We start from the raw sequence: 25,247 nt of genomic DNA, 5'->3' as shown, positions 1-25,247 counted from the left end.
CAATTCCTGCTGCCCACATGGTGGCTCACAACATCTGTAACAGGATCCGATGCCCTCTTCTGGTGTGTCTGAAGATAGCTACACTGCACTCATGTACATTAAAATAAATAAACAAAAAATTTTTTTAAAAGAAGCTATTTTGAAACAATTCTTTGTTATACATATAATTTTAACTTTAAAAATGAAAGCAAGTGTACATACTCAGATATGAAAGGGCCTGTGTTCCTAACAATACAATTTCAGTATACATTAGTTTGATGCTTAAATGAAGATTATGGATAATGTTTTCTTTTCATCATCTTGTCTCTGAGAGAGAGGAAAATATATTTATAGTAAAAATCCTGTAGTTTAAGACAGTCGCGTGAGCCAAGGCCTTCCAGGTCCTCCTGTTCCCTGGAGTTGGGCACTGGGATGCACTCGCTCTCACAACAGCTACACCAGAGTCACCTGTGCAACATGGGTGAGCGCTGCCACAGACGCCCTGGAGGCCTGCAACACATTTGATGCAGAATTGATTTTTGGTTATCACATTTTGAGAAAACTTTCAGTATGACAGTTTTCACAACCTCTACATCAATTTATAAGATTCCACGTGCATTTCCACAGTTTAGTGCCTCTTTTGTGCCAATCTCTCAGAGTCAGGCTCATGACCCTGCCCCTCTCTGTATGGTCTGTGTCACACAGAGATGTGGCAGCCCCCGATATCTGCCTTTTCTTTGTTTTGTCTGTTCTTTACAGATTTAATATCATTTTGCATGGTTATAAGTATTATCTCTTTTGCTCATAATCCTACAGACCATGCACATACATGGATTCTTCTATGAATTTTTGTTTCTGTTGTAATTCCTTGAAGAACTTTCTAATCATATGTTTTGGAATCATAAGATTAACACATAGGTAAGACTCGAGTGTTGAGTTTTCTTTCTCTCATGATATAGAATCCAAAGCACACTATATTTTTTATAAGGCACTGATAAGACAAAACAGCGAATTCCCATTTCGTTCCTAAGGCTGAGGACAGCTTGGAGTGGAGATAAATGTGTCATTCTAGGTGTTGGTGTCATTTGAGGACGTAGCCGTGGACTTCACCTGGGAGGAGTGGCAGGCCCTGGACGCTGCTCAGAGGACCCTGTACAGGGACGTGATGCTGGAGACTTACAGCAGCCTGGTGTCCTTGGGTGAGTCAGACTCATTGGTAAATCTCAGCGGTACCAATTGTAGAGTTGTTGCTTACTTTTAATACTGATTTGATATTGTGCTTTTGAATTTACGACATGGCAATTTTTGCAGAACAGTGTAGCTTTGTAATACATGTAGTGTCTATTGATCAGATTGATGTTTATTGGTAGTGTATCAGCTCTGGAATCAGTTGTTTGCACTGGGAGCATTTACAAACCTCTCTGATGCTGTTTTGAAGTCTTCAGTGGGTACCGTCCATATGGTTCCAATAGTTCTGTAGAGCAGATGTGATAGACTATCCTCCCCTGCTCCTGCTCCCAGTGAACACTCACCTTCCCTTTCCATCTCTCCATCTGTGTCTTTTACTCACTGTACTGATTGTTGTTTTACTGCTTGAGGCCACCTATAGTTTGCAAGTATGATAAGAATGTGGAGAATTTTTTATCTTTTGTCTGACTGCCATATTTCATCTATTGAAACTTCCCTGGGGAGTCATAGGACAATGTGTTTGCTCAAATATGGATGGAGTTTTAATGCCCAAAAAGAAAGATTTCATCAATGCTTGGTATATATCTGAGTTTGTTAGATTTATTTAGTAAATGTGACTCTCAGATTTCAAACAAAACAAAACATAAAACCAACAACTAACCAACCAACCAAACAAACAAACAAACACCCCAGCCCTTTCAGCGGTAGACTTGATGAGGTGATTATCAGTAGACTTGACACGATCTGTATAATTGTCTCATTCACAGGGCACTGCATGGCCAAACCTGAGCTGATTTTCAACTTAGAACAGGGACTCGGGCCACGGAGCACAGCAGGAGCCTCAGTCTGGAACCTCTCAGGTCAGTGAATGCTACAAGCAAGAGAGAACAGTAACAAAGACCATCAGATATTGGTCATATTGGGCTAAACCCAGTCTTGACGACCGTTGGTCTCATGGAGCAATCAGTTTATTCAGTTTTCCAAAAGTTCTGTGCGTTAAACCACCAGTTTCTTGAGTTGAAGAGTGTCTTTTCTTTGGGAATAGTTCAGTGATTGTACCTGGTGCTCACTGGTGCTCACTGGTGCTTCCTCTCTTCCTTTTCTGGACACAGGTTTTAAGTTACACATTTATTGTCATGATTCCCTCCCTGTCTTTTTGACTATTGATTATCTTTGCAATTTTCATGGTACTTAGTAATCACACAAATGCGTCTGCTCTTAAAATACTTCCCTTTCGTGTGACCCAAGTCAGCAAAGTAATGATGCGTCATGGTGAGACAAGCATCTCGAGGATGCTAAGCAGGAGCAGAGGGAGAAACACAGGATTCACAATTAGATGTGAGAAAGGGAAAATACAGAACAATTGTGAGCACTGCACTGAAGACCTCCTGGAGAGAATATGAGATCCCCAGCTTGGAAAGCTGGTGTTAAGGAGTGAACTGAAAGGAAGGTCAGAAGCAGAAAACATACTGCATGAAATTAGTGTACAATAGTGTACAAGTCTTGGCCACAAGACAGATATCTAGATTTGTGGAATTACAATCACAAATTGACAGGCACTGAGGATATTTCTCAAAGGGCATTATATATAGTTCAAAGGCCAGGCTGGAGACGTGGCTCAGCAGTTAAGAGCATTGTCTTTTCTTCCAGAGGTCCTGAGTTCAGTTGCCAGCAATCAGGTGATGGCTCACAAATATCTATACTGGGATCTGATTCCCTTTTCATTCATGCAGGAGTACATGCAAATAGAGCACATATCTTTAAATTAAAAAGAAAACAAAGGCCAAGAGAATAGAAACAGAGCAGAATATTGAAAACTCTAAACAAAAAGTATAGTTATTTTTGTTTGTCTTGTTGTTTTGATTTGGTTTTTGAGACAGGGTCTCACTGGACAGTTTTGGCTGACCTGAAAGTCATTGTAATAAAGCTCAGCCTGGTCTTGAACTCACAGAGATCCACCTGCTCCGACCTCCAGAATGCTCTCGTTAGAGACATGCCCGGCCATACCTAGGTAATATAAGCATACTATCATAGTTGATATCTTAACAGAAACTCTGAAATTCAGAAAGTAGAGTCTTAGGTGTTCTAAGCCCCAGAGGAAAAACAAACAAATCTGCCAATCAAGATTATTCTATGTAACAAAGTCAAAACCAGAGAACATTATGAATTTCTATAATAAGGATTGTCTTAGGTTTTCTACTGCCATGAAGGGACACCATGACAACAGCAACACTTATAAAAGAAAATCTTTAATTGGGGCTGGATTGTTGTTCAGAGGTTTAGTCCATTATTTTCATGATGGGAAATGTGGCAGTGCGCAGGAAGACGTGATGCTGGAGAGGAGCTGGCTGGTGTTCCACATCTTGCTCTTCAGCCTCCAGAAGGGACTGTGAGCCACACTGGGTGTAGCTTGAGCATAGGACACCTCAAAGCTGGCCCCACAGTGGCCCACTTCCTTCATCAAGGCCACGTGTAATAGTGCCACACTCCACGGGACAAGCGTTCAAACACATGCGTCTGTGGAGGCCATTCCTATTCACACCACCACAAGCATAAATGGAATCACTCCCTGAATTCCAAGCGACTATTGCAGAAGATATTTAAAGCAAATAAAGTAACTAAATTTTGTGTAAAGGTAAACCACAGGCAACATTTCTCATAGAAAAAAAAAAATCATTTCCACAAAACCCTTAGAGGATCCTGCTCTTTCTTTCTTTCTTTCTTTCTTTTCTTTTCTTTTCTTTTCTTTTCTTTTCTTTTTCTTTTTCTTTTTCTTTTTCTTTTTCTTTTTCTTTTTCTTTTTCTTTTTCTTTTTCTTTTCTTTTGTTTGTTTGTTTGTTTGTCTGTCTGTTTGTTTGTTTTGTTTTTCGAGACAGGGTTTCTCTGTGTAGCCCTGGCTGTCCTGGAACTCCCTCTGTAGACCAGGCTGGCCTCGAACTCAGAAATCTACCTGCCTCTGCTTCCCGAGTGCTGGGATTAAAGGCGTGTGCCACCACTGCCTGGCCTGCTATTTCTTATTAGAGCAAACTGCACTAATTGAAACACAACTGTGTAGCAGTCTTTCCCTAATCTATGTTGTACTTGGGAGAGAGAAAACTGACAACACCTAAGTCTTATACGTAGCTAGTAGAAGAACGTAAGACATTCTACATTCAGATAGTAAAGAAACAGGACAGGTAGAAGAGTGAAAGGAGAATGTGGCTATAGAGACCTACAACTGAGAAACGAGTGTTTCCTTACCATGTGTTTCAATAGCACTGCAATGCAAGTGAGAACCAGGACTTAGCACCTCAACAGCTGTCAGTGTGCAGTGTAATTCCAATTCATTGAAGACTAGGATGTGCACAGTTATAAGGGGATATCTTAAAAGTTCAAGTGTGATTCTAAGAAGGCACTAGTTTACTTTTGTGTTTGAATTACATAAAGTTTGTGCCTATTTCATAAAATTGAAAATTTAAATATTTTCAGGTGTCAACAAAGTGAGTAGCCTGGTTGATACCATCCAGGAAAATGATAGCAGACATTTCTGGCAAATTGAAATCAACAGCCATACAGCAAATGAAGAACTGGTTGAAGTAGGTAAAATTGATGTGAGCATTAACTATGGCTATATGTAGGGGGTCTTGATTGGGTTCATTTTCTCTTCCAGTGAAGGAGACCTTATGGGTATAACAATTATCATCAAAGGGAATATCAGACTGAGCAGTCAAGTCAACCAGTGAAGAAAGGTTATCATAGGGGTGAGGAAACACACACAACGAGGCATCTGGGGAAATAACTCTGCAGAGCTGAGGGGGCCCTCAGGAGCCTGAATGAGCTTCTCGTTGAGGGCTTGGGGGTTTCCAGGGTGTTTGAGGGCTCTCTCTCTCTCTCCTCTAATTTAGGGTTGATCAGTCTGAACAAAGAAAGAATGGCTAATAGAGCCAATGATTTGGTATGAACATGTACTGATCCATCCTTGAACTTGTTGGAGATCCATCAGCAAGGTGCCCTACTGGCGGGAAAAGAAGCCCACCAGGCCTTTCTTTTAAGCTTTTATCTCAGATCAAGGGAGTGAGGAAGAAGCTGCTATCTTGGAACTTCAGTATCTTTATTATCTAGTTCCAGCCCCTCTCCCAACTGTCCATCATCCAGATATTTGTCTAACTCCAGGTCTCTCAAAATTGTCTTTCATAGTTGAATATAAAGAGTGTAAACTATTTTAGGAATGTTTTCTCAGAAACTTAGTCTATGGCAAGATGAACTTCTCATTGGTGAACCTTACCAGATGTAGGCTAGAGAGGAATTGTTCATTTTAAAGTAATTGAAACCCTTCAGTTACCTGAGTCTCTGAGTATCCTTAACAGCAGCTAATTGTGTCTTTCTAAATATTCAGAATCAAGGAAAACCTACAAAGGAGGGCTATTGGCACAGAAGTTGTCATTTGTAGGGGAGCTGCAATGAGCTCAGTGAATATGGGGGATTCTTTGATGGGGCATCAAGTGAATATGGGGGATCCTTTGATGACGCATTAGTTCTTCAAGTCAAGGTGCAGATCAGGAAGCAGAGTTCCTAATACAATGTATGTGAGATAACATTCTTTCACTAAATTCAGTTAATGAAGTTGTATTTAACAGTGGAGAGAAATACTTCAATGTAGTCATTGTGAGAAATCTCATTAGGAAATCATGACAAGAAAAGCTCAGATAGTAAATTCTATGGGACATTCCCTGTGAAGATGAAGACTAACAAATTCTTTTATCTTAAGGCAGAACTGAAGATTCATGAGGAAATCCACCGAGGGGCCAAATCCTATGAATGTGAAGTGTGTTTGGAAGCATTTTACCTGAAGCCACAGTATAGCACAAAGCAGAGCTATCACACATGCGAGAATCCATGTGACTGTAAGAAGTGTAGAGAAGCTTTCTATCCTAAGTCTACCCTCAGTCAGTATCAGAGGCTTGAGAGAGGTGAGAAACCCCATGCGTGCTTAGAGTGTGGGAAATCCTTCTACTGCAAGTCTCACCTCACTGTGCATCAGAGGACCCACACCGGTGAGAAGCCTTATGACTGTAAAGAGTGCAGGAAGGCTTTCTACAGCAAATCCCAGCTCAATGTGCATCTGAGAATTCACACCGGTGAGAAGCCTTATGAATGTAAAGACTGCAGGAAGGCTTTCTACCGCAATTCTGACCTCACTGTACATCAGAGAACTCATACAGGTGAGAAGCCCTATGAATGTAAAGTCTGCAGGAAAGCTTTCTACTGCAATTCACAGCTCACTGTACATCACAGGACTCATACAGGTGAGAAGCCTTATGAGTGTCAAGTATGCAATAAAGCTTTCTACTGCAAGTCACAACTCGCTGTACATCACAGGACTCATACGGGCGAGAAGCCTTATCAATGTAAAGAATGCAGGAAGGCATTCCAGTGTAGGTCAGACCTCACTCGACATCAGAGAACTCATACTGGTGAGAGGCCATATGAATGTCCCGAGTGCAGGAAAGCTTTCTACCGCAAGTCAGACCTCACAGTACATCAGAGAACACATACAGGGGAGAAGCCCTACGAATGTAAAGAGTGCAGGAAAGCTTTCTACTGTAATTCACAACTTACTGTACATCAAAGACAACACACAGGCGAGAAGCCTTATGAATGTAAAGACTGCGGGAAAGCTTTTCAGTGCAAATACGAACTCACTCGACATCAGAGAACACACACAGGCGAGAAGCCTTATGGATGTAGAGAGTGCAAGAAAGCTTTTTACACCAAGTCAGATCTCACTCGGCATCTAAAGACTCACGCAGGGGACAAACCCTGAAGATATAGAGCAGGGTAATACTTAATAAGTCCGTTCTTAACTAGCATCAGAGAACACACATAAAATTAGACTCAATCTCAGAGAATTTCTACTAATTTAAGAAGCCATTGATGTAAGAAAGGTCTCTAGCTCATCTCCATGTATAGACCTATCTATTACTTTAGGGAATGTGAAAAGACTGTGTGTGGTCAAATCTTTTGTGAGATCATTTAGTATATACAGGTGAATTTCCCTTTGAATATAAAGAATACTAAAGCACTTTTTTTTTTCTTAAATTATAAAGCACATTCAATGGCAGGAAATCTCATCCAGACTTTATCAATATATATGACATGGAAAATGTTGATACCTAAGTCATGCCTCAGTCTACAGAAAACCTCATAAAGTAGTGGCGCACAGCTAATGATTTAGCCAGGCACACCTTTGCATTCTGACCCATGTGAGTGATCTTGGCAAGACTCATTTGGACTTGATGTTTAACAGCACAGCAAGACACAAAATCAAGGCGGAGGAAATCTCGGCATGGAGGTGCTCAGCTCTCATCCTAGCACTCGGGGCAGTGTCAGATGCATCAGTGTGAGTTTGTGCTGACCTCTTCCAAATAGAGTGTTCTGGGCCAGCTAGGGATCACAGTTAAATCCTGTCATGAAAAAAGTGAGAAAATGTTAAATGGCAATAAAACCCATAAGAAAGAATATAAAGGACCTTTTAAATAGTACTTGAAACTCAACTGACATCAGAAACACAACAAAATACACTAAAGCGTAGGAGTGTGATACAGGAGTACAGGTGACACCTTACATCATCATATTACATCACCATGTTACATCATCAGGATGATTGCAGTATTTAGTTGTGGACACACACAGTAGGAACCCCATCAGTCTATAGGTTATAAAAGCTGCACTCACACTTTAGCAAGCATGACATCAAGTATGAAAGTGAAAACACATTTGAATGTAAAAAATGAGCTTGAGTGTGGCACGGTCACACATGCTTGTGAAACACACACATTTCCTGTTCTTCTGGGTTTGAGAGTTCTTACACATCACCTGGAGTTTCAACATTCATGCCCATGAGTCCATTTTTGGAGAATATAAAGCAATTCTGAAGAAGTTGCAGCAAATTGATCATGACTTTTTGAGTGCTGTCTGTAAAATCACACCTTGTTTCATAAGACAAGTTCTACATATGCAGGCCAGGCTGACTATGAATTTCTTGTATCATGGGCAGTTCTCATATTCACAGTCATACTGATGCAGGCTCTTGAGATCTTGGATTAGAGGAATGGTCTTCCGTGCAACTTTAGTATGTGACATTTTCAGTGAAATTTCAACATTTTTATACACCAAAAATTTGGGGGAGAAAATTCAGTTTATGTAACTTGCACGTTAATTTCCAGATGGAATTGTCTGCGATGGCATTGGAAATGAAGCAGCCAACTGTATTCTACCAAATAAACACAATGATGTTTCTAGCCAGTGTAAATTAAGCATTTTCTTTGGGCATTTATTTTTATTATAACTAGTTTGGTAGTAGTTAATGAATATAGTAGTCAAAGACTGGCAATTCTAATAGACATCTGTTTCTACACAATTGCTTCTCACGACATATGGACTTTTTTTTTAAAGATTTGTTTATTTATTATATGCAAGTACACTGTAGCTATTTTCAGACACTCCAGAAGAGGGTGTCAGATCTTGTTACGGATGGTTGTGAGCCACCATGTGGTTGCTGGGATTTGAACTCAGGACCTTTGGAAGAGCAGCCAGTGCTCTTAACCATTGAGCCATCTCTCCAGCCCCCATATGGACTTTTCTATGTATTATATTTATTCAAATTTTGCCTACAGAACACTCAGCATGACAGTATAGGAAACATGCATATATTGTACAAGACATAATAATGGAGGAAAATGGAAGTGACATCGTGCATAACTTTGTGTATAATCCTGATTGGAATATTCAATATGTATAAGTGAAATACATAGACTATAGACGATAGATAGATAGATAGATAGATAGATAGATAGATAGATATTGTGACTTATTATCTTTGTGTCACTCTAAGTATCAGACACAAAGAAATTAAAGTTTGAAGTAATCATTTTAGATTGTGGTTTTGAAGGATTTTGTTCATGGTGATTTTGCCCTCGAGCAATATGAACAATAGTATGGTGACAGGTTACTGTAGTAGAAGAGTTTCCTCACATCACAGCAGGAAATGGACGAAATGATAGACCGTGTACCTATTACATCTTCTACAGCGTGACCCTAATTACATAAATGTAACTAGACACCTCCTCCTAAAGTTAGTGTCACCTCCAAAAACAGAGCTCAAATTTGAGTTCAGGTTCTATGGGAGAAATTTCATGTTAAAACCAAATCAGGCAATGGTGGCACACACTTTTTTTAATCCCAGCACTTGAGAACAAGAGGCTGGTAGATCTATAATTTTGAGGCCAGCCCAGTCTACAGAAATGGTTCCAAGACAGCTAGGACTATACAAAGAAACTTTGTCATGAAGGGTTTTTTTATTTAAAAAAATAACAAATAAATAATATAAAACAAAAATACACTACAAAAATCTACGTTAATAGAATTCCAGGACTGGAGAGATACCTCAGCAGTTATGAGCACTGGCTGCTTTTCCAGAGGTCCTGAGTTCAATTCTTAGCAACCTCATGGTGGCTCACAACCATCTATAATGGGAACCAATGATCTCTTCTGGTGTGTCTGAAGACAGCTACAGTGTACTCACATACATAAAATAAATAATTCTTTAAAAATAAATAAATAAAATTCCATCTATAAATTCTTGAATATGATACCTGTCTTAGTCAGGGCTTCTATTCCTGCACAAACATGACCAAGAAGCAAGTTGGGGAGGAAAGAGTTTATTCAGCTTACACTTCCCTACTGCTGTTCATCACCAAGGAAGTCAGAACTGGAACTTAAGCAGGTCAGGAATCAGGAGCTGATGCAGAGGCCATGGAGGGGTGTTTCTAACTGGCTTGCTTCCCTGGCTTGCTCAGCCTGCTCTTTTATAGAATCCAAGACTACCAGCCCAGAGATGGCACCACCCACAAGGGGCCTTTCCCCCTTGATCACTAATTGAGAAAATGCCTTCCAGCTGAATCTCATGGAGGCATTTCCTCAACTGAAGCTCCTTTCTCTGTGATAACTCCAGCTGTGTCAAGTTGACACACAAAACCAGCCAGTACACTACCTTTATAACTTATGATGTATTTCTTTATTCATGCATATCTAAATGTACATGGATGCAATGCTATAACACTATCCCATAAGTGAGAGTAGGAATTTATTTCTAATGTGTTTGCAAAACAGCTGGTGTGTCCAACTGGAACATTTATTTTTACTGTGATTGAATTTTTTCTTTTTAAAAATGAAAATAGATTGGGAGGGCATAAAATGTATTTGAATTATGGTTGCCATTCCCCCCATTTCCTTCCAGATTCTCCCATCCTCCCAAATTCATATCCTTTCCTGACTTCTCATTAGAAAACAAATAGGTATCTTTTTAAAAGATCATAAGAAATTATGTTAAAATAAAAACAAGCAAACCTGAATAGGACAGCAAATGAGCAGAGAAACAAAGTGCCAAAGAAACAGCTTTGAGAAACACATAGATGTAGAGACACACACATTAGCACATGCAGAAGTCCCCTAAAACACCAAATCGAAAGCCACAGTATGTATGCTATAGACCTGTCAGGTAAGTGGGAAAGGTGGGCGTGGGGGATACTATGTAAGGTGCATAATTGTTCCCAGCTGTCCTCTAAGGTAAAGTCCTTAGCATCAACAAATCTTATTTCATCCTGTTGACTTGAATGCTGGTTCTGCAGTTATGTCCCCTTTCTTCCTTATCCCTTTGTATAGGACAAAGAGAAAGGCAAAAGTGTGTTTACCAAATGTTATCTTCTAAAGACTATATTTTTTTCCTACTGTAGACACCTCAGGGTATGCCTTGAACAAAAGTGGAAAAATGTGGTAGGTTGGTGTAAAAGGTTTAAAAATGGTAAGTTCTTGCCCTAAGTGATTTTATATGGCATGCATATGTATGTACGTGTTATAGTCTCTGATGTCTCTAAAGAAGAAAATATTTTAGAAGGTATCATTAAATGTGTTATTAGATGTGGTAATTTAATTGGAATGCATTAGATATTGAAAGTTATATGGGAAAGTGTGAAGCAATGATGATTATTGTAATATGCAGAATTACTCTTATTTCTGGAGACAGGTGTGCCTCAGGATGGTTATTTATGAGAAAAAAATGTCCACAATTTATTTTTCACTTGGTCTATGCCCTGATCTGCATGAAATTATTTGGAGATTTACCTTACTTGAATTTTTATGTCAATATCATACCAATATTTCTCCTATTGACATATTAGTATGATACTTCAGCAAGCATGGGAATAGTCCCCAAAAGATACCTGGTTAGAATGTACATACGTATGTGTGTGTGTGTGTGTGTGTGTGTGTGTGCATGTGCGTGTGCGTGTGCGCGCGTGCACCCTCATGTGAAATTTCTGAGATTGTCAGGGAAAGGAATGGGGATTGAGAGTTTAGTAACCTCCTGTATGGGTTACTTCTCTGTTGCTGTGATAAAACCCCATGACTGGCTTATACTTAACAGAGGCTGAGTCTGTTCTGTCAGTGGAGATGGCAATCATCACAGCGGGAATAGAACGTATAGAATGTTGAAAGTTCACATCTTCTGATGCAAACTTGAAGCAGAGAGAGAAAACTGAAGCTGTTGACAGTCTAAGCTCTCAAAGCCTGCATCCAGTGACATTCTTCCTCCAACAATGCCACATTTTCTAAACCTCTCCCAAATATCTCCACCAGCTGGGGACAAAGTGCTCCAATACATGAGCCTTTGGAGGACATCCTCGTTCAAACAACCACACGTGCATTGCATGAACTTTCCCGTGTGAGGACAGATAGAAAGTGCATCAGCCGTCTTGTAGTAGGAAGGATTAGCTACCTACTCCTCACTCTTACCATTCTGTGATTTGGATACTGTAGGAGACAGTCCTGAAATGTCCTCTGTCTCCTACTAGACATAGCTCTTGGCACTGGGGACTACTATATTGTATTTGGTAAAGGCTGTTAATGCCACATAAATCTCAAATGCAAAGATGTTTGATACTGAAGGAGTTATCTGCACTTTGCTGAAAAATAGTGAAAGCAGAATAGTTCATCATGCTAAATATAGAGTTAATTGTAGAACAAGAACATTTTTAGTCAAAGCATAATGTATAAGGATGATATCAGACTGCTATGGTGATATGAATCTATTCAAAACTCAGTATTCGCCGGGTAGTGGTGGTGCACACCTTTAATCCCAGCACTCAGGAGGCAGAGGCAGGCGGATTTCTGAGTTCGAGGCCAGCCTGGTCTACAAAGTGAGCTCCAGGACAGCCAGGGCTACACAGAGAAACCCTGTCTCAAAAAACAAAAAACAAAACAAACAAACAAAAAAAAAACAAAAAACTCAGTATTCACCTATATACAGTAGAAAAAAAATCAGCATAAAATGGAATGCCAAGCACAGCATCTTTGTAAATGTCTATCCATTGGCTTTGGAAGGAGGACAAGATATAGGAAGTAGAAATTAAGAACATGAAGGTGAATTGGAGTTAGAAATGGCCACAGAATCATCACTTACCATGAGCTAGACAGAATGTGGTGGGGGTGATGTACACCTGTAATCCAGGCACTAATGAAGCCAAGTCAAGTAAGTTGTAAGCTTGAAGACAATCAGAAAAATGTAACATGATTCTGTCTCAAAAATACACCAACAATAAAAGGAGGAAGGGAAAACACATGAACACTACAAATACTGACCCCTGCAGACACTGGGATGCTATGAAGAGAATGGGTAATAGGCACAGGATAAAAGATGATAGGAAGCCGGGCAAGGTGGCGCATGCCTTTAATCCTAGCACTCAGGAGGCAGAGGCAGGCAGATTTCTGAGTTCGAGGGTAGCCTGGTCTACAGAGTGAGTTCCAGGACAGCCAGGGCTATACAGAAAAACCCTGTCTCGGGGAAAAAAAAAATGACAGGAGAAAGTATGTCCCATGATCCATGGCACAGACAGTGATTATAAGTGTGTATTTAAAATCAGCCCATTGTGGCCACTTTGAATTTCCTAACACAATAGATAATAAATGCTTATGTAGCAAATATTATAGTATGTACAACAGAATTAGCAAAGGTTGCTACAAGGATGTTTCCTGGGAATTTGAAAGGCTTAGGAAATAAGCCAAGATAAGGAACAAATGCAGTTGTAGTTATGAACAGCTCTTTTTTTTTTTTTTTTTTTTTTTTTTTTTTGGTTTTTCAAGACAGGATTTCTCTGTGTGGCCCTGGCGGTCCTGGAACTCACTTTGTAGACCAGGCTGGCCTCGAACTCAGAAATCTGCCTGCCTCTGCCTCCCGAGTGCTGGGATTAAAGGCATGCGCCACCAAACCCAGCTTATGAGCAGCTCTTAAATAGCTTGGAGATTTTATCTGGAAATGTAGCAATGTGGAAGAACAGGCAGCAGGCAGATACTGAGTGTATATAAAAATGATTCTTGCTAAATAATGTTGATACTGAAAATTATTGTAGAATAATGAGAAATAATTAATTTTGAAAGTCTGTTCATGTTTTATGAAAAATAAGCTTGGGAGGCTCTTAGCATTTTCTCAAGAACAGTAAAGAAGTGGGATGAACACGTGGCAATATATTCCGAGACAGTAAAGCTCAGTAAACGATACTGGATCTAAGTCTTCATGGTCTTTTCAATCTGAAACATCTTTTTGTCTATTTGAAAATAATTTTTTTTTGCATACAGTAAGTATATTTGGATTATGGTTCCCCCCTCCCTAGATACTCCCTGCCCTCCCAAATCTACATCTTTTCTTGTTATGTTGATAGAAAACAAATAGAATTTTTTTAAAGAAAAAAATTAAAGGGGCTGGTGAGATGGCTCAGTGGGTAAGAGCACCGGACTGCTCTTCCGAAGATCAGGAGTTCAAATCCCAGCAACCACATGGTGGCTCACAACCATCCATAACAAGATCTGACTCCCTCTTCTGGGGTGTCTGAGGACAGCTACAGTGTACTTATATAAAATAAATAAAAAAAAAAAAAAATTAAAGACACAAAATTGGAAACCATAAAATATACACAACAGACTTGTAGGATAAAACAAAAACAAAACCCCTCCAAAACTACCATTGAGTTTGTTTTATGATGGCCATCTACTGCTGAGCATGGGGCCTGGACTGCAGAATCCTTTGGGTATGTGATGTGCAGAGGTTAAGATCTGAAACAAAAGATGCTACATCAGGGAAGAGGTATCAGCACCATCTATACGGTGATATTATGGGTGTGAGGACTTTCGAGGCGCTTTGGAACACTTTACCATGTCTATACCTAGGGGTTGAGAGAGTGGGATGTATACTTTCTGAAATTTGGTTGTGCCTGATGAGCAGCTATGGTAAGTATCATAGTCAAGTTAACCAATGACTCCTGTGTCCCATCTGGGGCGACATGGGTCCCTAATTAGAATATAAAAGATTTGCAGGGGGCATTTGTTTGTGTAATGACAGAAGTTGCCATCATTGAAAATCAAGCATGCCCATTTCAGCCATTTGAACTGTACTGAGGCCAAGCTGTTTATGGTAATAGAGTGAGACTTTAATAAAGTATGAGTCTGTGGAAGAAGAGAGAAGGGTCGCAAAATGAATTCTGTTGGACAAAGTTTCTATAAGGTTCAAGTGGGAGCTGAGAGACAAAGGAACCCAGGAGGGCATGGAGAAGCTGTGAAACTCCCAGGATGGAGGTAAGGTCAGAGAGGCCCAGAAGGGCTTAAGGAATCGGTGGGCTTATCAGGCAGCTCCTAGTGGGAGAGAGAAAGGAAACAGGGAGGGTTCCAACAGAGGGAAGGACCAAGTGCTTTAGTAACTAGAGAGTTGCTCACATTGTGAGGCTCTAGGAGCCAGAGAAAAGCCCCTTACCTAGCAGACAAGAAGAGATGCTGGTTAAAGCCCCTTACCTAGCAGGCACGGAGAGACGCTGGTTAAAGCCCCTTACCTAGCAGGCAAGGAGAGATGCTGGTTAAAGCCCCTTACCTAGTAGACACGGAGAGACACTGGTTAAAGCAGGCAAGGGACAAAGCTTCTGGAGAGGTGGCCTCATGATTTGTAATAAATCTGACAGGTGTCAGACGCCAGCAGAGACAAATGAGCTTATGTAGTCCATGAGAACAAGTCAGTTTGTAATGCTGAGACATGGACATGGCTGAAAGGGAAGTGTAGCATCCTTTACTCATGCTCCCAGAAGGGGCAGAGCTCTGGAAGCAGTCGTTTTAGAGCTTGTATGCCAGGAGGTAGGATATGTTGTGACAAGTTAAGGCAGTGATGGGTGACCCAAAGGTTAACTTCTCTAGTTCATGTATAGGAAGTCCAGCTGCAGTCAGGGCTAGCAGAGAAGGAACCCATCTTTGTATAGTGTGCTCTCATGACCCAAGACTCCCAGAGCATTTCCCTCCTTTTTAGTAACAGGGAGAGAGCAGCTGGAGCTCGGAGGAGGGCCTGTTGAAGTCTATGCCAGGGCTTGGTTAATGGGCACAAGGAATGGTTCATGAGAGAAGCCATGGGTCGCCTCATGTAAGGGCAAAGCAAGAGGAGAGTGAAAGAAAATTCAAGAGCATGAGAAGCCAACCATCCCTAGAAACGATAGAATTTCATCTTTGGTGATGGGGACTGTGAGTGACTGGATTGATTTTTTTTTTTTAATTTAGGGTGATGTCCTTGTGAGTAGGAGTTATATCTAGTCTCAGATAAGTAACCTGAGGAGTGGACAACTGGACTGTGGAGTGAAAGGACAACATAAACCCCATTTGTCTCCATTTAAGGACCAGGCCTGGTTTCAAAAAGGCCATAAGGTACCATCTCCAAGAATAGACCATAAGTTCCAGAAACTAGGTCATAAGACATCAGCTCTAGGAACAGACCATAAAACCCAGAACAAGATCATACAACCCCCTACCAAAGAACAGCCAGAGGATAACCACAAAAATGGGGAAATATCTCTGAATGGGCCATCTGTGCTGGGCAGCCCTATCTCATTCATCACATGGTTGAATGCTCACAGCATAGGAATGTAGATCACTGATGAGTCCCTAGCACCCACCAATGAAATTTTAGATTACCTAGTCCTTCTAGAGAGTTCCCTCCGGTTCCCTATAAGAAGGCCTGCATGCCTTTGTCTGGGGTCACCATTTTAGAGAATGTTTCTGCAGAATAAACACTCTTTGTTTTTGCATACTATCTGAGTCTGGGGTCTTCCTTCGGATATTTTTGGACCCTTAGAAGAGAGTGAGACTCTGTGTCCCAGGCTGGACAGAGGTGTCTGCCTGGTTAATTGCAGGGATGGACCGTGAAGGAGAGGTCATCTGTGTATTGGATTTTGAAAACAACCAAGAAAGTAGGTTAGAGGCCAGAGCCTAACCAAATCAATCTGGGCTTTCTGGACCCCTGAGGTAAGACGGTCCATGAGAACCCCTGAGGTAAGACGGTCCATGAGAACCCCTGAGGTAAGACGGTCCGTGAGAACCCCTGAGGTAAGACGGTCCGTGAGAGTTGAATAGAAATGTGCCCGAGTCAGTCGAGGTAAAGGCTAAGATGTTTTGTGATTGAGGTCCAGAGGAATAAAAATACTATCCTTGAGATATAAGACAGAGAAATGGGAGGTCTCTGAGGGGATGATTGGAGAGGAGGTTATGTGGGACCATGAAAGGTAGCCTGGCTTCTGGTTGAGCTAAGGCTCAAAACCCCGGTGACCCTGAAGGGATGGTAGGCATTTTGCCTGCTCCTGAGTACCTGGACCTTGTCACTAGCCACAGCCCTCCATAGACTTGTGGCCATCAGTCATGTAAGGGCAACGCCCCAAGCCCCTCCACATATAGACAGTGTGACCTATGGTCACGTAGGCTCAAGACAGATCTCCATTTTAATTAGCTACCTAGAGGTGAATAAACTTTTCTTCCCAGACACCCTCCCTGCAAAAGGTATTTAATCGCAGGCCCACCCTGAAAAGTGGGGTATGGTTTTATTCATCCCCTTTCTGTCAAGACAATAAACATCTTAAAACCATGGACTGTCTCTTTACATCTGGATCTGCTGTGGGGAGCCATGAAGGCCTTCACCTATAGAGCCACTATCTAATCTCCCATAGAAAGCCTCTCTGCGCTCGCAGCTACAGTTGCCACCAAAGCCCAAGCCCAAGCTCACACACTACCATCAAGCCAAAGACTCTCCCCGAGGGACCAGCTGGAGCTCTCCTTCCCCCTTTCCCCGCCCTACCAAGCCCCAGTCTAGAATGGACCCCACTCCATTCTTCCATGGCTCCTAGCGGCACCTGGGTGCCAGAGAGCCTGAGAACCAGGTAGCCCCTGCCTCGTCACAGTCCCGGGGACCTCCAAACCAGCTCTGCTGTCCCGCACCTCAGACTGAGCTTCCCCACCCGGGAGCAGTGTCCCGGGGCTGCCCTAAGCCAGTGGCCATGCCCTGTGGTGGAGCAGACGTGGGACACTAACCCTACAGAGCATATAATGGTTCACCTAACTGCTGAATTTGTAAGTCAGAGATCCTGAGCCAAGTGATAGATAGGTTCCCGTGGATTTTTAAACCGCCAGGACAGAGGAAGAAGTAGGACACACAAGACTCCTAAGATGTCAGAGAGAAGAGGTTTAAGTCCCCTAATTAATTTAGGGGGGCCATAATTTAACTTTTTATCCTAAAAATATTGTCTGAATAGCTCATTTCCTGCAGAAGACAAGTCCAGACTTTCATTTATCAATCTAGTCATCTACTTCAGGTTTCCTTTGATTCTTCTTTTTTTTTTTTTTAAGATTTATTTATTTACTATATGTAAGTACACTGTAGCTGTCTTCAGACACACCAGAAGAGGGCGCCAGATCTCATTACGGATGGTTGTAAGCCACCATGTGGTTGCTGGGATTTGAACTCAGGACCTTTGGAAGAGCAGTCAGTGCTCTTAACCGCTGAGCCATCTCGCCAGCCCCCCAGTGACCTTTGATTCTTAGGAGTCAGCAAGAAAACATTTTTTTTTTTCTCTTTTGGTTTTTCAAGACGGGGTTTCTCTGTGTAGCCCTGGCTGTCCTGGAACTCACTCTGTAGACCAGGCTGGCCTCAAACTCAGAAGTCCACCTGCCTCTGCCTCCCGAGTGCTGGGATTAAAGGCCTGTGCCACTATGCCCGGCCCACATTTTTTTCTTATCATTCAAAAGAATTCAGTGATCTATCTCTGCCTTTGTTAAGCACAAATGATAAGCATGTTGGGTGGGACCGTGCCCTGAAATTACTGTTTCTATCACAGCTGGGCCTAATTTGGCTGTCCTAGGCTGAACTTGAACTCAGGAATCTGCCTGCCTTTGTATCTTTCTGACCAGCTGGCTCATAGTGTAGCTGCCTTGTTCCTTTAGATTCATGAAGTCCCTCATATAATTCATATTGCATCCTTATTTTTTTGCATCGTTGAAAAATTATATACTTTCAAACTCATGTATTTAGAGCTCTTTCCCACAGCCTTAAGGGCTGTCCTGAAGGTCCCAGCACCACACCCTTGTCTCCTGGACTTGTGATGTTTCTAATGGTGGAGTCATTAGCATTAACCCGGAGGACTTTTCTCAGAGTAATGTGAAAATGTACATTATTACACAAGCCTTACACCCACAGCAGCCGTGGACACTCATGGAGTCTCACACTGGGGCCCTGTCCCAGGGGCGGGAACCATATCATTCTGTCCCCACCAGGGCCACACCTGGCTTGGCAGCAGAGTGTATAGTTTGGAGGAAGGGGGAGGAGAGAAATGCCTAGTGAGTCTAGGGTCAAGCAGATGTGGGGAGCAAAAGAAACAAGCTCCCATTTTGTCTAGGTTTCTTCCCAGTAAGGGGATGGCACAGATTGGTCCCATAAGGAACGGATGGGGGTTCCCCTAAATATACAGTTAAGTCGTGGGATTTGCTGAGCCTGATAAGGCTGTCTCCTTACTCCAACAATAGAGGAATGAAAAGGAGAGGTGGGTCCCCAGATTTTGTCAAGACTGAAAAAGTGGTTCCTGTGTCCAGAAGAAAGGACATTGAACACTCTGATACTGTGATAATTACCGGAGGCTTCCTGTCAGAGATGGCAGTGGACAGAGGGGAGCCCAGGCCCCCTCAGTTGCCCATGGCTGAAAGGTTATCAGGGTTTGATGTCCCCATGCCACGAGAGACATGGAGGCGGTCAACACCCCAATGTTTCCTGTTGACACCTTGAACATGGTGCCAGTTGCTCACGGAGGTTTATGAACGCCTAGACAGACCCAAGCCTAGTGACACTCCTGACCACACTTGGAAACAGGAATATTGAGGTTCTTGGTCTTAGAGAGATGAGGGAACCTGGGTTTTTGTTTGGCCAGTTGAGAGGCCTTAGCCACTTCTGGGCATTATTTGGGGGCTTTTTCATCTCTCCAGTGGTACACCTTCAAGGGCATGACTAAGGAGTCAAGGGTCCTTTCTATAGATGTTTAAGTTTGGTCCTAGTATTAGGGGAACTTTGGGAAAAGGATTAGCTCATAAGGAGTTGCTTTTCACCTGGGGTCTTGGGATCTGGATTAGTAAATCATAGGAGAGCCTTTGTAAGGCAGTCTAGAATTGTGATGGGTTTTCATATTCATCGTGGGTGACCTTTTGAAATTTTTTATAATTTACACCTTAAGGGCAGCTTTGTGGAGACTGGCCAGGAGGCAAGTTATAAATTGATTCTTAACTAGGATACCCGCTGGGATATTGTGATTCCATTTAGGGTCCTGGTCTGGGTCTGCCTAGCCCTGACTGGGTCAGCAGCCTGTTGCTGAGAAGAGAGAAAGAGAAACCAGAGAGGCTAAAGAGGAAGAGAAGGGATCTGGGTTTGTTAGTGCGACCAAAAATACTGGAAGAATTTTCTGGCTTGGGCCTCAGAGCTAGGAGCTGGTTTTTCCTTGGTTGGCTTACGCCATGTGGTCACTTTTTAATCAAGATGAGAGTGAGATTTCAAACCCTAGCAAAGATGCTGTCAGTCAGTCATATGGCTGCCTCAGTGTGATCTGGGGGGTGGGGAGACAGTGGAAAGTATGGCAACGAGCCTCATGTTTCCTTTAAGATTACCTCTGTGTAGATCTTTAACTATCTACCCTGGTGTTGAAAGATCCTGGCAGAATGTAAAAGGACACAGAAGCCCTGAAATTGGCAAGATAGACGTCAGTGTTAGCAGAACTAGCTTCACTGATTTAAAAAAATAGAGGTGCACAATGCTCTGGCCACTCCTTGAACCCGTATGTCTGCCAATGTTTTGACCGTTCCTTGACCCATGTGTGTGCCCACTGATGAAGCCCATTGCCAGGTGTTTGTGATATTGGTTGCTGGGGAAGAGTCAGAAAATCTCCCCAGCAACCACAGCCGGGCCAATCCTGAGTTGCTACACCTGCACCAGACTCTTTCCTTGTACCCCTCCCATACCCATTTCTTGAGGTTAGACATTGTTTAGATCTGGAAATCCCCTACTCTCCCCCTTCTCCTTTCCCCCCGAGGGCCTATAAAAACTGGGACCTCTTTCCCCTCGAGGTCGACTCCTCTACCCCTGCATGGGATATGAGTCGTCCCCAGAGCTCTGGCTTTCCCCAAATAAAGCCTCATGTGGTTTGCAACAACCTCAGTCTATTGTGAGTTCTTGGGTGTCCGCTATTGTCCTGAGGCCTGAGCGAAGGGCTCCTTTTGGAGTCTTTCAGTGTCACAAGTTTTAAGTTGACCCCTTGGTTAGAGATTTTACAGGATTTCAATCATATAACTTTGCAAGTTTTGAGAATTAAAGCGAAGCCTCCAGAGTAGAGATGAGTAGCAGTAGTCCCTGTTGTGAATAGTCTGACCCTTTATTTTGCTTTTCTCTCCTTTCTCTATCACATAGTTAGGTGGCTGACCCGATATGGGACAGAGATATTGGAGGAAACATTTAAACAACCATATTTGGGGAGAGGAGCCGTACCCAACTCCAGAGCCAGATTTTAATTGAGGCGGAACAGCATAAAACAGTCAAATGCTACTCATACCTAAAAGGCACCTGAAATCCTGTAAAACTAAATCCACTAAGATAAGAACACAGAAGGCTTGGAGACAGGAAAGTTGCAATGTCTGACTCTAGGCAGAGGACACTACAGGAGGGAGCTGAGAGCCTGACCAGCCAGCAAGGAGTGTGTGCTGGGTGTGTGCATGCCTCAACTGGCCTATTCCTCTGCTTCCTCCCCCTCAGACTCAGGGAAACATTTACATTGACCAGGAGGGACAGCTTATCTAATTGTCATAGGTGGATGAGGTGTTGAGTGATCTGTGAGTCAGAAGGTGAGATTAGTGCAGGTCAGCTGGAGATAAGGGATAGGGTGCTGGTAGAGCTCAGACCCCAGAAATAGGGGGTACACAGGCACCAAGAGAGTCTATGGGAGTCACGGCACCAAAATGTAAGAATTTCTGCATGGATGAGTGGGTATCCTGGGATTCCAAAGCGCAGGAACCATATACAGCTCTGGGGAAGAAGGTATCTCAGAGGAAGGCACCTTGAGACATGAGGGCCCAGGAACCACACCTTTGATGTGGGACAGTGTCCCAGTGGAAGGGCACCCTGAGACACAGGAACTCGGAACCTCAATGCTGAGAGGAAGCCTCTGTAGAAGGGGCATTGCAGCCCCCAGGGGAGGGGATCCCCAGCAGGGCTGAGGAACTCAGGAGCCCCAGCCCCACTCCTCCTTTTTGCGCTTTTTCTTCTCTTTGCTGCTTCTTTTTCCTTCTTGGCTTCTTCCAATGAGAGAGTCATACCAGACAGGAAATCTCAGGAAAGATTTATTGGAGGGCCCAGGATATGGAGGGACAAATCCAGGGATGGCTGCCATCTGCTTCCAGGAGTGGACAAAAGGGAATTTGGACAAAGAGACAGTGCATAGATAGGATTTCTGAGGGGGCAGAGCTTCTCAGGGCAGAGATTTCAAGTCCTGAGCTTGAGGGAGCTCAGGGATTGGTGGCTTTTTGGCTTTATGTTATGTTATGTTATGTTATGTTATGTTATGTTATGTTATGTTATGTTTTAACCCCCTTTTCCCTGCAGATGACCCAGGGGTTGGTGTAAGAATCCTTCCCTGCAGCTCTTGCTGAGGCGTCATCTCTGTGAGGCTGCTGTGGGGAGGTGGGGAGGCTGTGGAGGAGGTGCTGCCACTGTGGACAGCCCCTGCGGGCTGGCTCCTGGAGTGATGTATCCAGAAAGCTGTAGGCTGAGGCCGGAAAGAGGGTGTCACCACTGTGGACAGCTCCTGAGGGGCCGCTCTTGCTGAGGAGGGAAAGGTGGTGCACCGTGGTGTGCAGCTCCTATACTCCTGTGAGGACTGCAGGCTGATGTGGTGCCGCCATTTTGACAGGAGCCGCCATCTTGGACAGCTCATGTCGGGGCAGGACGTGGGTTCCTGCTGCTGCTTTGAGGGCTTTCGTGGGCCAGTGGCTTTTGTAGTGCACTGCTCAGGGACTACAATAATTTTGAAGATAAATAGCTATAAATAAAGATTGAGGTCATCATCAGAGTGATGTCATATAATAGTAATAATATGTTGGAAAAAATTGTCCCTCCTTTCTCAGAATGGGTCACTTGTTCACCCTGAATTTTCAAAATGTTTGGGAAGTGTCTTAGGTCTCTAACTGTAACCAGCCTGGCAGAAACGAATATTCTAAGGAGGCACTTGTGTCCCTTAATCTGACTATCAGATTATTGATACAAGCCCCCAAATAGAATTACCCTTCCAGGAATCTCATACTGGGAGAAGGAAAATGCTGAAAAGCTGACCAAACTGAGGATTTATATCACAAAAATGGAACTATGAACTATACTTTCTAGTTAATACAGGTACCATGGCTGTGGCTTCAACTCAGTAGTAGATTGTAGCATGAACCTTGCTTCAAATTTCACACAGTGCTGGAGACTTGTCAAAATGCCTTGCTGGAGACAACATCACACAATAGTTGTTTGGTGGTGGGCAGAACACACCTTGACCAGGACTGTTCATGTGTGCATATCCCTGGCCTCTTATTTAAATGTTAATCTCACTTCAGGTTGCTGAAGGATGACTAGGGTGGGTCAGTGGCTTCTTAGCATACAGGCTGAGACTGCCAGTTGAATAAACTGTAACCCCCAAACCCAGGTCCTCCCAGGTCTGGCAACAATTTTGTAAACTTCTACCAAACTGTCTCTATTCCAGACACCAACTTCCTCTTTCTGAAAGATTGTTAAATATTTGTTCCTTATTGTATATACCATACAGCATTTTGTGATTCCTTCCACCCTGGTGTTTCTAGATTTTTTTGTAGTGTCAGATAACTGTGTTTACACACTTAATGACACTGTTGACAGCTGGTAAAGACACTCTAGTAAGAGCAAAGGAGCAAGGCACATTTAAAAAAAAAGCACAAAACTTCTATGGTTTCTCTTCATTGCTGCCCACGTTAGTGTCTCCTCATTCTGTACAGTTGATAAAATATTTTCTTTCAAGATTAGGCTAGTATCGTTCTCAATTTTGTGAGAGATTTAAAATTTTGAATAGACTTATTCCACCAAACTAAAGTTTCTAAATTTTGCTTTGGGGATGGCTTTTGTATAGTTCTTCTGTGTCATGCTAATTGTTGTTGGCACTGTGTGTAGAGTCTCATCAGCTATGTAAACCCTGAAAAGATTGATAGGGTTTTTGTTTTGGTTTGTTTGTTTGTTTGTTTGTTTGTTTGTTTTTTGGTTTTTCGAGACAGGGTTTCTCTGTGTCGCCCTGGCTGTCTTGGAACTCACTCTGTAGGCCAGGCTGGCCTTGAACTCAGAAATCCACCTGCCTCTGCCTCCTGAGTGCTGGGCTTAAAGGCATTCACCACCACGCCTGGCTGCATTCTCTTTATCTTATTCATGTTTGTTTCAGACGTAGGCACATTCCACACAAGACTGTGATGTTAAACCAGCAAGTGCAGAAATGTAACTAGCTGGGCAGAAAATTCTCTCTCTCTCTCTCTCTCTCTCTCTCTCTCTCTCTCTCTCTCTCTCTCCCTCCCTCTCTGTCTCTCTGTCTCTGTCTCTGTCTCTCTCTCTCAACCTTCTATTAGCACATTTGATAATGGAGTTTGTAGAACTGGGGGGAAATGTCACATCATTTATAATCTAAAAAAATAAATTTGTTCACTTATAGTCTATTAACCAAGAATTATTAAGACATAAAACACTTAACATTTGACCATTTATAGTATTGAACAATGCTTTATATGCTTAAATTTTATCTGAGTTTATTTCATACTACATGAACACATACTTTTATAATCATAAAGATGACTTCTACAAAGACAGTCACAGCCAGTCTGCCTCCAGCTTAGGTTTGCAAGCCATCTTATAATAAAGACAAATTAGGTTCATTCCTATTTATGCATAAATCTGCTCAAGGATTGGACTACATCCCGACTGTACCTAAGTACAAATGGTTCTGTACTGCCTGCTCCGGGGAAAGTCAACCATGCTTTTGTTTTAAAAGTTACTGTGACCAACTTGTTACATTTATGTTCTGCTTCTGTAACTCCAACTATCTGCCTGTCAAATCCTCCATTTGTAAACTCCCTGCTTCTGAATTATAAAAGCCCTAATCTTACCCATGTCCAAATGCTGAACTCTTGAAACCTACCTTTGGGGAGAGACATCCCGTGGGCAGGAATTTTTAAAAGCTTGCTTTAATTAATTTGGCCCTGATGATCTGGTCGGTGGTCTTCTCCAGTTGTGGAAATAATAGAGGCATACACTTTTTATCCCATCACAGGGAATGCAGAGACAGGTAGATAGATCTATGTGAGTTCACAGCCAGCCTAGTCTACATAGCAAGTTCCAGAGCAGGACTACATAGAGAGATTTAAAAAAAAAAAAAAAGTAATGCTACTATTTCTCTTTATAAATACACATTAGATGATATAACCTTAAGTAGAGGTTGGCGCTGGTTTTCCTATAGGAAGCCCTGCCTTACAATACAGCCAAGAACTTGTCAATCTTTTTAAATTCACCAATGGTTGGTGACATTTAAGGTTGAGAAGGTGAGACAGGAAGCTCTGTCTCTGAAAACCGTAACGACAAATGTCCAATCAGACACACAGACAGAGAGTAGGGGCGG

General features: G+C 42.5%; 1 protein-coding gene and 2 long non-coding RNA genes across 6 annotated transcripts in view; 2 read left to right on the top strand and 1 right to left on the bottom strand.

The window, feature by feature from the left end:
* The window catches only part of Zfp810 (zinc finger protein 810), a 31,078-nt gene extending 22,620 nt beyond the window's left edge, over positions 1 to 8,458 (top strand). For 2 of the 4 annotated variants that reach the window (XM_011242472.3, XM_011242473.2), the window contains exons 5-8: positions 1,052 to 1,178; positions 1,935 to 2,027; positions 4,636 to 4,757; positions 5,915 to 8,458. In XM_011242472.3, the coding sequence (XP_011240774.1) occupies positions 1,052 to 1,178; positions 1,935 to 2,027; positions 4,636 to 4,757; positions 5,915 to 6,970 (1,398 nt within the window). In that variant the 3' untranslated portion in view covers positions 6,971 to 8,458. The remainder of the gene's footprint in view (positions 1 to 1,051; positions 1,179 to 1,934; positions 2,028 to 4,635; positions 4,758 to 5,914) is intronic. The other 2 variants (XM_011242474.3, NM_145612.2) reach the window with 2 other exon arrangements.
* Positions 8,459 to 10,124: 1,666 nt separating this feature from the next.
* On the top strand, positions 10,125 to 12,127 carry Gm39308. Its single transcript, XR_870580.1, has 2 exons — positions 10,125 to 11,008; positions 11,630 to 12,127. It is a non-coding gene; the product is annotated as a predicted gene, 39308 (long non-coding RNA).
* Positions 12,128 to 21,905: 9,778 nt separating this feature from the next.
* Positions 21,906 to 25,093, bottom strand: Gm39307 (predicted gene, 39307). Its single transcript, NR_166680.1, has 2 exons — positions 24,771 to 25,093; positions 21,906 to 22,619 (listed from the first exon to the last, which is right to left on the bottom strand). It is a non-coding gene; the product is annotated as a predicted gene, 39307 (long non-coding RNA).
* Between the last annotated feature and the right edge of the window lie 154 nt (positions 25,094 to 25,247).

Source organism: Mus musculus, chromosome 9, assembly GCF_000001635.26.
Source record: "Mus musculus strain C57BL/6J chromosome 9, GRCm38.p6 C57BL/6J".
Lineage (NCBI taxonomy): Eukaryota > Metazoa > Chordata > Mammalia > Rodentia > Muridae > Mus > Mus musculus.
This window is presented reverse-complemented; position numbering and strand designations above follow the sequence as displayed.